Source organism: Tetrao urogallus, assembly GCF_951394365.1.
Source record: "Tetrao urogallus genome assembly, chromosome: 1".
Lineage (NCBI taxonomy): Eukaryota > Metazoa > Chordata > Aves > Galliformes > Phasianidae > Tetrao > Tetrao urogallus.
The window spans coordinates 68,999,160-69,013,037 of record NC_136813.1 but is presented as its reverse complement, the minus strand read 5'-3'; the positions used below and the strand labels follow the sequence as shown (position 1 = coordinate 69,013,037).

Sequence of the window (13,878 nt, the reverse complement as noted above, 5' to 3'; positions counted from 1 at the left end):
CAAATAGAACTTCCCTTGTTTTTTTTTTGTTTTTTTTTTTTTTTTTTTTTTTTTTTTTTTAAAAAAAAAAAGAGAGAGAGAGAGAAAAAAAAAAGTTTCTTTAAGCGGTCCCTCGGTGCCGCTGCCCGCGGTCCGCCCCGCGGCGCCTGCCCTGCGCCTCCCGCTCCACCGCACTCCACCCAACGGCTGTGCCCGCGGGCGCCCGGCGGCTATTCGAGCTACGCAGGACAGCACCGCACGCAACGGCCCGGCACCCCCGCCCTGCCCCGCTCCGCCCGCCTTCCCCCGCGGCAGTACCGCTCCCTGCTCCCCATCCGCTCCGGCTGCCGCGCTTGCGCCGCCGCCACACGGGGCTCGGCTCGCCATGTCGGCTTCCTCCTGCTCCTCCACGGCCGCGCTGCGGCCGGTCACTCACCTCATCTTTGACATGGACGGCCTGCTGCTGGGTGTGTAGCCTTCGTCCCCCCGTCTCCCCCTCCCTCCCCTGCAGCTTCCCGGAGCCCCGCTACGAGGCTCTGCGAAGAGCTGAAGGCGGTGGTGGGCAGCCCAAAACGCGCCGCCCCTCAGCCCAGACGCCTCCCGGGCTGTGGGAAGCAGGGCCGAGCGGTCGGGCTGTCCTCGGTGGCAGCTCATTGCCGGCCTCCTCCTCGGCGAGCAGGCGGCCAGCACGCTCCAGGCAGCCTGATTGAAGGGATTAAAGCGACAGGAAACGGTGTTTTTCTCCTCCTTCCCGCCATTCTCTGCTACTTGTGGCTACATTATGCCTGATTTTAAAGCTTTAGAGAGCAAGGGGTGCTTGCCCTTAATTTCAGCGTGGCGGTTTGGGAGAGTGGTTGAGAGATTAGCCTGGGGTTAAGGTTCTGCGTTGAGTGCAGAGAGCGCGTTTACAGCTATGGGAAGAAGCCGTGGGCTGTGAGACTTCCCAGTCTGGAAAGTGCTACGAGGTCCATGAGCATCCTTTGGGCCCTAGCTATTTAAAGAAGTTGCTGTTTCCTGCAAAAGTCTGGAAACCCCTCGCAAATTTTCTATTAGAAGGACTTTATCAGGATCCGAGGATCCTGAAATGTCAATTCTATGCTGCGTTTGAATTGGGTCTTGGGGGGTTTGGGTAGTCAGCATAGCCTTTGTGTTTGCTTTAGCTTCTTGCTGAATGGGGGCGTCGTACTGCGTGCTTCCTGTAGAATCATGGAATGGTTTGGGAGTAGTTGCTATGTGTTACAGTAGAAGAAGCACCTTTGGATGTGGGTTAATTCTTAAAAAGTGTTATGTTGATGCATGTGCCTCAAGTACGTACTGGGAAAGTAAATTACAACTCAGATTGTTGTAGTTTCTAGAAGGACTGCTGTGAAGTCCAGCGAGTTCTCTTTCCAAGAAATGCCTGTTTTTTCCTTCCTTCTCGTGTTGAAAGGACTAACAGAATTACCCTGTTTCCAATAAATAATACTTTATCCATCCTTCACCTTATTATAATGTGGTCAATGTCATTAGTATATCATTGTTTAAAACAAAAATAGTTTTGCTCCTATTAGCAGGAGCAGTTACAAGCGATCTTTGGTTTCTTTCAGTTTGTGCTATTTGCAGGCTCAATGCAGTGTGCAAGGCACTGATTAAGATGAGTTGTTTCAGTTTCATTTTCTGGGTAACTACTGGAATCTCAAATAGGCTGAGGGTGTGCTGTTTTATCTAGAAGCAATTAATTTAATTCTTATCTAGAAGCTTCAGGAAACTTTATTTATTTATTTATTAGTGTAATTTTGTGCAGAACTCAGCAGAGCAGGGCTGTCTACACAAGCAGTGTGAATATTCAGGCTTTGGTGATATGAATGTGTAAGAATTGTAGATAAGTTTTAAGTGAACTTATTGTGTACAGGTATTTAAAGGACAGATAGGTTAGCACTGTATTATATTCTGGGATCTAAATACATTTTTTTTTTTCCACAGATACTATCCTGTCTGTATTTAGAAATTACATTTCAGTAGCATATCAAACAGGGAGGGGAGGAAGATTCTGAATCACGTTGAGTGCTCCAGAGTCCTGGGGTTTATACATTTAAGAAGCATTAAAAATGTTCTAAATTGTGAACTATGCCTCAAGCTGGGAAAGTAAAGTACTAAGAATTCATAGTTTTCAACCTAAGTTTGCCAAGATTGAGGCACTCAAGGTTTAAACCCACTCCTTGCTGTTATTAAATCTGCCTGTTTAAAGTACAGCACCAGATAAATACTTAGTCATTTTCTGGATGGAAGAGTTTATGCATGCTGATAAAATTTATTTTTATCTGTAAAAAATGGGACATCATACACTGCTGAAGTATTTATTGTTACATGTTTTTGCTCCCCTTGTTACTCTTACATTTCATTGAGAATGTAATTTCTTTCATTTATAAAGTTACATAGAAAGAACATGTTTTATTCTGGTAATCTTTCAGCTACAATGAAAGCCATAATTGTGTGTAAAGTCAAACTGAAAATACTCTTCAGTGTCTTTCAGTACAGAGACATAAAAGGAATGCCACCCTGATGATTTTCACAACATTAACCTCCTTTTGGAAAACTTGTGCATTTCAGCCTCTAAATACTTTTCGTCATGTTTAGAGTTATGTGTGACTAAGTTCTATCACAACTTTAAGATATTTTTCAGTGAATATTTTTGTTCTATAATGATCCATACAAGGCAAAAGGCAGTCAGTAGATGGCTTTGACTTCCCCAACATGGGGAGGTCTTATTGACTTCCGCCAAGAGGATTCTGAGGGGAGGCCTTATGGCTTTCTTCAAATACCTAAAAGATGATTGTAGTAAGAGTGGGGTTGGTCTTTTCTCACTGATGACAGATAACAGGACAAGGGGAAATGGCCTCAAGTTGCACCAGGGTAAGTTTGGATATCAGGAAAAACTTCTTTACAGAAATGCTTGTGAAGCACTGGAATAGGCTCCCCAGGGAGGTGGTTGAGTCACCATCCCTGGATGTGTTTAAAAACCGTTTGGTTGTCTTGCTCAGGGATGTGATTTAGCAGAGGGTTGTTAGAGTTAGGTTGGTTGTTGTGGTTAGGTTGTGGTTGCAGTTGGACTTGATGATCTTTAAGGTCTTTTCCAACCTGAGCTATATATACTGTGATTCTGTAATCCTATAAGATTGTATTCTTTATGCTTTAATAAATTTTGAGTAATTTGAAGGAATGAAAAAAGGGATACACATGGTATTTTCTTTTTAGATATTTTCTGCCTATGCAGTATACAGTGAATGTTCTTAATGAGACAAGTGAATGTACTGATGTAAAGTATGTGAGAAATAAAATACCAGTTCTTAATTTTCCTACTTTTTTATGTGTTACATAAAATTAATTATTATTATTAATTATTAATTATTGAAGATGTTATAATAAATTATGTATTTCTAGAAGCCACAGAATCACAGAATGTCGAGGATTGGAAGGGACCTCAAAAGGGACCTCATCTAGTCCAATTCCCCTGCCTGAGCAGGAACACCTAGATCAAGTCACATTGGAACTCGTCTGGGTGGGTTTTGAATGTCTGCAGAAGAGACCCCACAACCTATTGATATCTGCATGAATTATTTTGAATTAGGCAAACTGTGTTTTTGGTAACGGATGTCTAAAACTATTTTGTAACTTTTTCAAGTGCTTTCATAATGGGCTACTTTTCAGAATCTGAAGCTTTAAATATTGCAATTATTTTCACTCCAAGGTTGTATGTGAAAATATATGTCTGTTTTTGGAAGCTTTCATCTAAATTTCTCTGATTCTATAAAACAAATATTAATTGATCTATATACAATGTCAAATTGAACACTGAAATGATCTAATGTTATTGCTTTCTGTAGCTGACATGTGCTTCTCATTGAAGTATAACATAGGAAGGTTTGCAAAGTATTTACAAATTTGCATAACTGTGAGTGCTAAATGAAGTCTAAAGCTCTCACTTGTCTTGATTTGACTTTGGAAACGATCCCAGTGTTCTACCTTAGAACCTGCATCTATATGCTTTATGTAGCTAAAGCTAGGCCTAATGTTGCTGAGTCTAATCTTCTGTGATTTTAACTCCCCCATTGTTTTATCATAATTGACTCTGATTAAGTTGTCCTTGAGTCCCACCTTTATACATCAGCTTACCTTAAATTGTAGTTCCTGAACTGTCTCTGGTTATTTTGGAGTGCTGTATCATTCTTTGAAGCATTACTTTACACCCTTTTATCAGCACTTATAAACAATGTGGTCCCTTTGTCTGCAGTTTTCATTTTGGATTACCTTCTCTTTCGCCTTGAGCTGTTGGACGAAATCGGTTTTTTTTGTTCATCATTCCAGCTGCTGTTGCCAGGAAATTAAAACACTGGAAAACAGTGCTGTCACTTAGTAAATAAAATATGTGAACAGTGCCAGTAGACAGCTTGTTACTAAGTAGGTAAAATTAATCAAAGGGTGTTTTTTTTTGTTTTTGGTTTTTTTTAATAGGAAACTCCAGCAGTACATAAGCTGTTACAGGGTAGACAGTGTCTGTACTGGTATAGTAGTGTTATATCCTTCGTGATTGTAGATATGCAGCAAGATTTACATACATAGCTTGGAAGTGTTGCTTGCTTCACTGTATAATACAACCCCAGAGGAACGGGAATAACTACATTTTATTTTTATATATATTCTGCTGAACATTTTTATGTATTTTTTAAAAATCATCACTTTTGTAGATTAAAATTGCTACTTACTTTCCTGTAACAAAGAGGTTTGAATACAGACAGTATATGCTTAGAATTTGCCTAGTAGGGTTTTTTTCTCTTGCTTTATACCTTTACTACATAAGACTACTGATCTAACTGCTAATACATAGTATATTCAAAACTACTGAACTTCTGTGTATGCTGTACAGAGTTGACTGGCTAAAATAAAAAGTCACAACGGAACAGAAAACATTAGTTGGAGATCTTTGATACCTAATTGAGCACTTTATATAGTTGCATTACATACTATCTGATACTGGCATTTTAGCATATTGTAAAAATATGCAAAACCAGTGTTGAAGAAGGAGAAGGGTGGTTAGTGAGGGAAAAATAAGCGAGACACAAGATGGTTGTCAATAGGCAAATGCTGTGAGATCCAATAATAAATAAAAAGAATCAAAATGGTCATTTAAGCATAAGTAGAATTTAGTTAGCATTGTCAAAACATTGCAGGATGATTCATGATTGGAATAGCTAAAGATATATGGTTGTATCTGATGCAGAAGCTACTAATGAAAGTAAGAAGGCATGAGGATAAAAAAAAAAAAAACATGCTTCATGTTCAGGAATTATGTTATTTTGCTCCTACAACACTGTAATAGTGGGATGATATATTTAATGAGACAATTCAAAAGGACTATGCTATTTCCTTTGTTTTGGAAAAAACAGATGAGGTAACTCTTATTGAATCATGAAGATGCATTGCAGTTGTCCTTTAGAAGAACAATAAATAACTAAAATTAAGATAGTGTAGCATACTTAGGATCAAGTAGCATGCTGTAAAAGAACTGAAAATAGGCATCACTGGGCTGTTAATATCTGGTGACAAACACACACTTGGCATGCTTCAGCAGACTGCAAAATATAAACAAATCATTTATTTTCTTCTAAAATAAATGAATATAGTTATGTATGCATATAAATCTATACAGGCACAGAAATGCTGTTAACTACAGGATAGAGAATGAGATGATTAATCTGTTGTGATACAGCAGTTGATCACGGAGCTGAGATAGAAAAACTTAAAGGGAGTTGATGTAATTAAATCTAAATAACAAGGTGCTGTAGATAGTAACTCTTGTCTAACTACCTGTTTTTCTTATCACAAATTTTGTTGTCAAAAATTTGAATTCTTATGTAGTGAGTAATTTCATGTAGCAAACTTCTTTGTGGTATTATGTGACACTTCACAATGTTTTTGTGCTTAAATGTGAATGATACAGGTTCACTACAGACCTAAATGTTAAGACAAGTCATTAAGGACCTGTTTTTTTAGTAGAACCCTGCAAATACATTTTCTCCCTATGTTTTTGTTGTCAATGTTTTGTTTTGTGGGGTTTAAAAAAAATCCCCAAAAACACAGAAATGCAGAATTGAAAGATGAGAGCGAGCAGACTGATGAATGCTGCATAGGGTAGGTATGTATGAGGTGAAACACTGTGTTGTGATTAGAACTTCTGAACCCTGAATTCCTGGTAAGTTTTCGGCGATGATGAGGTGCTCTTCTGGATTATAGGTGCTGGGAGGGAAATGCAGGAGTGGATGCTTTGGAGTTATAGAGCTTAGCTTGATACTTGCCAGTGAGCAAGTGCTGTAACCCTTTAAATCATGAGAATTGAGCATTTGCTCAGAAGAAAGATAGTAAAAGGCACAAATTAGCTGGTAAGAATCAGGAGAAAGATTTGGGTTGTTCATCAGCATTTCATGTCAATGCTTATTTCGGTATTGTTTGAACATACCTAAGTAGGGAAGAGAAATTTTTAGACTTACACCTTGTTGGATTTTTTTTGCACGTGGTTTTTTTCCTTCTCAGAATCTGGGTGGATACTGACAGTCCAGTGCAAATCAACTTTTCCCATCCTTTAGGTCTTACAACTCCTTGGCTCATCTAAATTGGGAGATCCAACTGCAAGCATGAACTGTGCCATAACTGTGTTGGAGAGGAACTTGTCACACCAGGCTTTGACTCTCCAGTTTCACTGAAAAGAAATTCAGGCATATATGATAGATGTGAAAAAAGAAATTCAGGCATATATGATAGCAGGTCACTGGGCTGAAATTTTGGTAAACAAGAATACAAATAAGATTAAAGGTTGCATTTGATCTGGACCTAGATTTCTCGAGAGCTGAAAATATTTTAGCCTGGAAATTAAGTTCTGTACAAACCATATGTATAATATTAACCTATCCTGACTGATAATTAGGAAAACTGCTATAAAAATATTTCTTGGTTTTCTACTTAAAGCTAAACTAAAATTAAACTAACACGCACACCACCTAACACTTTAGTATACAAAACTTAATCATATATTTATTTTTTTTAGAAGTAGTCACAACCTTCCATAAATTATTAACCTTGCCAATGAAACAGTGTATTCAAGCAGATGTAAAAGACTTTCTTAAACAACTTAGTTTTGCAAGATATCATTACTGTAACTTTAAATCATGATGTCTTACACATGACCATTTGCAGAAGGGCAAGGACTATTTTAGGCAACTGGAATCAGAAGTTTTCTCCTTTTTCAGCCACCATCTCATTAGCATGGAGGTGTTTGGATTCTCATGTGCCATTCTTTAGCAATTCTTGCATTGCTAGTCATACAGGGAATCTGATCTGTAGGATAGTTGAAATTAACTTGCAGCTGAATTCATCAGTGTTGTGAGATCCACAAGAGTTTTGGCATTTTTTCTTTCTTTCTAGTGTTACCTGTCCATTGTGACAAGGTTGGAAGTCATAAGTTTACTCTCACTTTCATTTCATTGCACAAGTTGCCTAGGAGATCTCAATTACAAGAAAACTGGTAAGAGCTCCATGCTGGAGTTTGCTATGTGCATGCTGTCTGTTATTTTAAAGTGTGAATGGAAGGTTAAAACAGCTTCCTATTTCTTCTGCATCAGAGCAAATAGCACCAATTCAGCTAAACATCAGTCTTCTCTAGATTGTCCACTATTATGGCTTAAGTGCAGAAATTTAATCTTCTTGGGCTATACACTGGTAATCTTGGAAGCCTATTTCTTGCTTCCAGGTAGTGGAAACTTACTTTCTTGCCATTCTCAGTTTTCATCTGAGCTTGGGAAACAAAGAATGAAACAAAAATACCCTCCTGCCCGTATGTTCTGTACTTGTATCTTGTTTCAAAAACAATGTAATTAAGGATATTGTTAGGTTAATTCTTGTGTGGTTCATGAGCAAATTATGAAGATGCATAAAACAGCTCTTCATTGAGACTTAACTAACCATAAATAGAATAGAAAAGGTTTGTCATTTATCTCAAAGCTAGCATTTTCATTTAACTGCCACAAGAATTTTGGCAAAGGCATAACAAGTGTGCTATCCTAGACTCTAACTTTTATTATTTCCATGATTGATTTGCAGATTGTCCATTCACCTTTGTCTGTTGTTTGTGGCTGGAATTATCCAGAAGTGGAGCTCAGTCCAGCATCTGTTGAATAGGGTTTTTTTCATTTCTGTAATGGTTACTGCATATCAAAATGTACTGAGCAGCATTAGTAATGATCTTCTTTTTCTCCCCGAGGAATTGAGTGCAGTGCTCCCAAGCTGAAAGACTCGTGACTTGATTTGAATATTACACATAAATTACACACAAATTCAATGCTGTTCTGGTGCTTATTTATTTTAGTTGTGTCAGACTCAAAGCATTTGGTTTTAAAAGGAAAAAACCCCAATATATCAAATATTTAAATCCCAAGAGTTTTCAAATTTCTTGTGTTAATAATGTGAAACGCATCCAGTTATTTCAGAGGGCCTTTATCAAGTGTAGAGGTGTTCTGGAGGTGCTGAGAATCTAAATGTTCTGGTTAGTGATTTTAAAAAATGCACTCAGCAGTTTGACCATTTGTGAAAGATATTTTCTTTCTGTGCCTTAGTGCAGATTTTGGAATCTGTTTGTAGGTGATAAGGCTTTATATTTGTTAACTACATACACTGTTTTGTAAATAAAGTTTAAAGTATTTTGCTTTGAATGTAAATAATAAGGTGCTATAAATGGAATATAATTTTGCACAAAGAAAAGGTGCACAGAATTTTCCCTTTCAGTAACACTGTTTCCAGCTGCCGCACTCCAATTTCCTTTTCAGTTGAGGGGAAAAAAAAAGATGTCAACAAACTTGGATTTGTTATTCTGCATAGTGACAACAGTTACACAGGATGCCATCTTGGGCCCAGCTCTGCAGCTCTTGTTCTGATTACTTGCAATTCATTTGTGTGGTCTTTCTCTCAGTTGACTAATTGAACTCTCAAGAGTCTAATTTTTAGCGACATCTTAATTTGTGTAGAGTGATTTACCAGCCAAATTCTGCTCTTCAGTTCTGTTGGTATATTTTTCCCAGGAGGCAATCTTAATCTGGAATACTTGCTTTTGTACTTACAGAGTTCTTTTGAGGTGTTTATTCTCAACTATTTTTAACTTCTTTTTTTTTTATAATTGATAATAGATTGTTAATGGTGATATTATTTCTCACAAGATGATCATTCTTTTAACAGCAAGGAACTATATTAACTAACAACACAAAAGCAATTAGGCTAAATGATGCCTCTTTTCAAGCTTGGTATATGTTGCTTTTATTGTAGAAAACTTTTTTTTGGGGGGAGGGGGATAATATAGAGACTGCTAGTACTTGTTGCTTCTTTTGTTCTGTGTCTCTCTGTATTGATTGTAATTTTTTTTTTTTCACAACGCTACTGAGATGCATTTAATCAAGAACATTTCTGTATCTTATAATGATTCTAACAGAAATTCCTGACCTTGATTTTTTTTCCTTTCCCTCTACCATAATGATGATAATTATAATAATAATGTTCCTACTCTTAGATCAGTGCTGACCTTTATTAGGATATTTTTGTCACTTAAAATAGGTTGGTTATCTCCCATCTATTTATGTCATTTTTTACTTAATTCAGTAACTGATAAAGTGTGTTTGCCAGTTTCAAGTGGCTTATTTTTATGGCTAACAATTTTTTTTATTGTATTTTATTTCTTGAAAGGTTGTACACGTGTTCACAGTATCGATAATTGCTGCCTCTGTGTATGCTTCCATTGTTCTGCAACTTACTATTGTTGTTAATTCCTCTTACTTAACTGTTTTCCATAGTAGTTTGGGAATAAATCTGATTCTGTAATTTTGGAGACCTTTTGTTTAAGTAGACATTGTTCTTTCCTAAGTATGGTTTTGCTGTTTTTACGGGTAACATTTTGTTTTAATCTTATTCTTCCTTCTCTTTTAAGGCATAGGATGAATTTTTTTTTTTTTTTTTTTTAAGTCATCAGATAAGTCCTTGAAGTCTCTCTTTAATACTGCATATATTATCTTTTATTTCTGCTGTTAGTTACCTTGTCTGTTGTGCTTGTGAGTGGTTCTTGTCTGGACAACACAAGAAAATGGGAAAGAAAGCCCATTTTATTATTTGTCAGCTTAGTCTTTCTATCTACTATCCACAGGAATTTATTCATGACCTTTGTCACTGTGAAATATGTACAGTGTGATACAGTGTCTAGTTCTCCCAGTTCATTAATACTTGTTCCCTGACCTGATGTAATAGTTCCAGTAGCCCTTGTACAGCCTTTGCTCTCTGAAGGTACTTGCTGGTTCTTTGCTTGTGGATGCTGAACTGATTGGGTTTGCTGCCAAGCAATTAATGTTTGCTCCTGAACAGTGATCATTTGCTCGGCATAAATATTAGTTAATTCAGGTTCTCTTTCACAGCATGACTGTACACTACCAATTGCCCACTCATGTCATCTCAGGGCATGTTTTTGGACACTGTTTTTGAAACTGTGTTTTGTTTTATCAGTCCACGTGGTGTAGACTGTCACGTATTCAAACTATAGGCCCCTGTTTGATTAGAGACCAGTCATCAGAGTAAGTGTCTTTCTTAGTTCATGAATTCTTGTGAATTAGACATTGCTCATTTTCATTCAGAAATGTCTCAAGGGAAAAGAATAATGCATTGCACTAATATTCAGAGAAGAATGAATGAAAGATAATGTGTGTTTCATGAAAAAAAATTGGGATTACATTATAGTGTACCAGAAGGACTGAAGTAGTGGAAATAAATGGATTTAATGTGAATCAGGAGATACTATTTCATTTTAATAAATTGCTGTGTGGTTGAGAGTTTGTTTTTATTTTTTGATAAGTAAGGATGTTTTTGTGATTTGCATACAGAAAGCTTCCCCTGCCTCCCTTTCTCTTCAGGATGGGAGGGTAGGTCCTTGGATGACTGTGAAGTGCTACAAGAGCACTGCTGCAAAAAAAATTATACCTCACGAAATGATGGATCTTTATGCCAAGACTTAAACCTCCCTATAGCATTATGCTGGATTAATAAAAAGTAGTTTGCTTTTTGGCTTTGCAGAGATGGAGCCGCAAAGAGCGTGTAGCAGTGCAATAAATTTTAATTTTTAAAAAATTAAAAACAGCATTTCACAGGAAATATATCTCAGGGGAATGAAAATACTTGATCCAATAAGATATTGCAACATATCCAGTTTCTACATCAATGCCTAATGAATTGGTATTATTTTTAGTTTAACCTTAAGTTTTTGTGAATGAAAAATAAAGAGCAAGAGGTAACATTTTTATTTTGGTATGTGTCTTTTTTTGAGTGTAGAACATTTGAGTGTTCTAGAACTCTCAAATTTTTATCTGGCAGTTGATTGCAAATTGTACATTATTGCAACATTTAGTTTGTACAAATATCTGATTCACCACTGATTTTGTACAGTTTTCCCTTTATCACGACTTCGACTGTTTTCAGAATGGAACTGAACATTTTCCTTGTCCGTTTTTTGGAACCTGTTACAGAGAGCAGGTTATTAGTGTGTGCATTTGGAAACACTGTAGAAGAAAAAGGAAAAACTGAAGCACGTATTTTATGAATGTGAAAGAGAGGATACGTTTTATTCAAAAAATGTCTTAAGGTAATGAATGAGTGGCTTCTCAGTAACTCTGAAACTGCAAAGAGTAACGCCCTAACATTATGCAAAACTTTTCTGAGGAAATCTCTTTCTATAAATGAAAGTTAATAATAAAATTGAATTCTGTAATTCTACATTATATACCTTTGTTTTCCTTAGTCACTGCTCACAGAGTTTACATTTCAGAATCTGTGTACCTGATACCTCTTTGCATTTGCCTTGTATATAGCACCTTCCCCTCACTCCACCCTGCCAACACCCAGCAGTCGTGAAAAATGCTTAAATTGAATGTTGGTGTTTCTTATTCTCCCTTCTCATTACCTTAGTTAATTGAGTAAAATCTATATGATCTAATCAATTTCTACTAATAGGGAAAAAGAATATCCATTACAGCAAAACCATGGAATTTATTCCAGTATTTATCCATTTCCATTTCATTTCAAATTTCCATTTGTAGTCATAATATGAAATAGATTGACATTTTCTTTTTCTTTCTTCTTGCAGCTTTCATGGAGCTAAAACAAATGTTCCTTTTTGATCCAGCTATTTATTTATACGTAGAGATTGTCAGAATGCGTTTTTGTTTTTTTCCTCCATGTACTCTTCAGCAGAGATTTTTTACCTTTCACTTGCAGTTCTTACACTGTCTTTGCATATTAGAATTGTTAGTGTCTGCTTTATATTATATATGTATGTTCAAGAAATTATATTTAGTGAATGTTTTCTTTTGAGACATACTTTAAAATAAGGTTAACTGTATTAAAAATATATATTATATATATTTTATATATATATATATATATATGCTTCCAGTACACTTTCCGGACTGGGTCCTACATTTCCTTTCCTTTCCTCCTATTTCATCAAAGCAGTCTTCTTGTTCTATGAATAGCTGAATAGCTGATTGATAGTAAATCTATATCCTGGCCTGATAATTTGCTTTTGTTTAATCATATCTTACATGTGTGCAGGAGTCAGTCTTGGAATAGTAGACACGAGGTCTTTATTAGAAATGTTTTGTATTCTAATAAAAAACAATAATGTGACTGGAAAACTGTTTTATGACAGTATTGTTTGAAAACTGCTTCCAAGTAAGACAGAGAAGACTAATAGAATGAAAATTGTGGAACATCAGAGATTTCTTGTAATAGGAAACTACAGAGATTTGTTACCATTAGAATTGAAAGATAAAAAAGCATCAGCTCTTAAGAACAGAATGGAGTAAAGTTTTATAGATCAGTCTTATATTAATGATTTCTAGCTGTTATTTTTTCCCATGCCTTTTCAGGTGCTCATCAGAGAGATCAAATTTTTTCCACATTTCCTTAAACTTCTCACCACTTCCAAAGTGTGAAGTTCCCTGCACTGCACTTCAGGCACAATTTGCTCATTTACAAGCAGAGTGATAGCAAATTGTTGCTATGGAGCAAAGAATTCTTTTTTTTGTAAATCTAATTTCAGGTTCATTACTATGGAATTGGAAATGCCTGCCTTATTGGAGGTATTTATATTTAGAAACAATGACTTTGATTGTTTCTTGCTTGTACATTGTGCCTTAATTGATTCAGGAGATTTGTTGCTATTTTTGGGTAATGAGTGAGTGAAAGACTTCTGGATATTTTCCTTTTTTTTTTTTTTTTTTTTTTTTTTTTTTTTTTTTCCTTTAGTCTTTGGATAAAAGGAAGGAAAATGGGGCTACTTTTGGAAGTAAAGCAGAAATGCTGTTTGCGTACTTACTGGGCTTATGCTTTGCCAGCCTATGTTCTGCAAGTGTTGTTGCAGTAGGACTAAGCACACCCCAGTGACGTAACTCCTGCATCAGGCTTATTGAAGATAAACGGTAGATGAGTGAAGCTGCTTGTTAATTAAGACAAAAAAACTCTGACTTTTGCTCACAGAACTGTGGTAGAAGAAAAGAGAGATTGAGTGAAAAAGGAATGGCAGCTAATCCAGTCAAGAATATCTGCTTTTATTTTACACATTAATTGCATGGAAGAATGAAATGATGGACTACAGTTTCTTGCATTCTTTGAGTCTCTGAAGGTGTATATTTTATTTCATTTAGTAGGATACACAGCAGTGTTTTTTGTAATTCTAAGCTGTCACATTCAAAACACAGTCATAACATAACATTTCCATTATGCCCAGAAACACTCTCTACTAAAATAAGATTCAATCTTTCCCCTCTGAGATAGCTGAAAATATAA

The 13,878-nt window shown here is 36.3% G+C and overlaps 1 protein-coding gene across 1 annotated transcript in view; it reads left to right on the top strand.

Moving 5' to 3' along the window:
• Nucleotides 1-364: 364 nt before the first annotated feature.
• Nucleotides 365-13,878, top strand: part of PUDP (pseudouridine 5'-phosphatase) — a gene marked incomplete at both ends in the record, with an annotated part of 61,364 nt that continues 47,850 nt past the window's right edge. The window contains one exon of the mRNA XM_079540816.1: nt 365-446. Within this exon, the coding sequence (XP_079396942.1) occupies nt 365-446 (82 nt within the window). The remainder of the gene's footprint in view (nt 447-13,878) is intronic.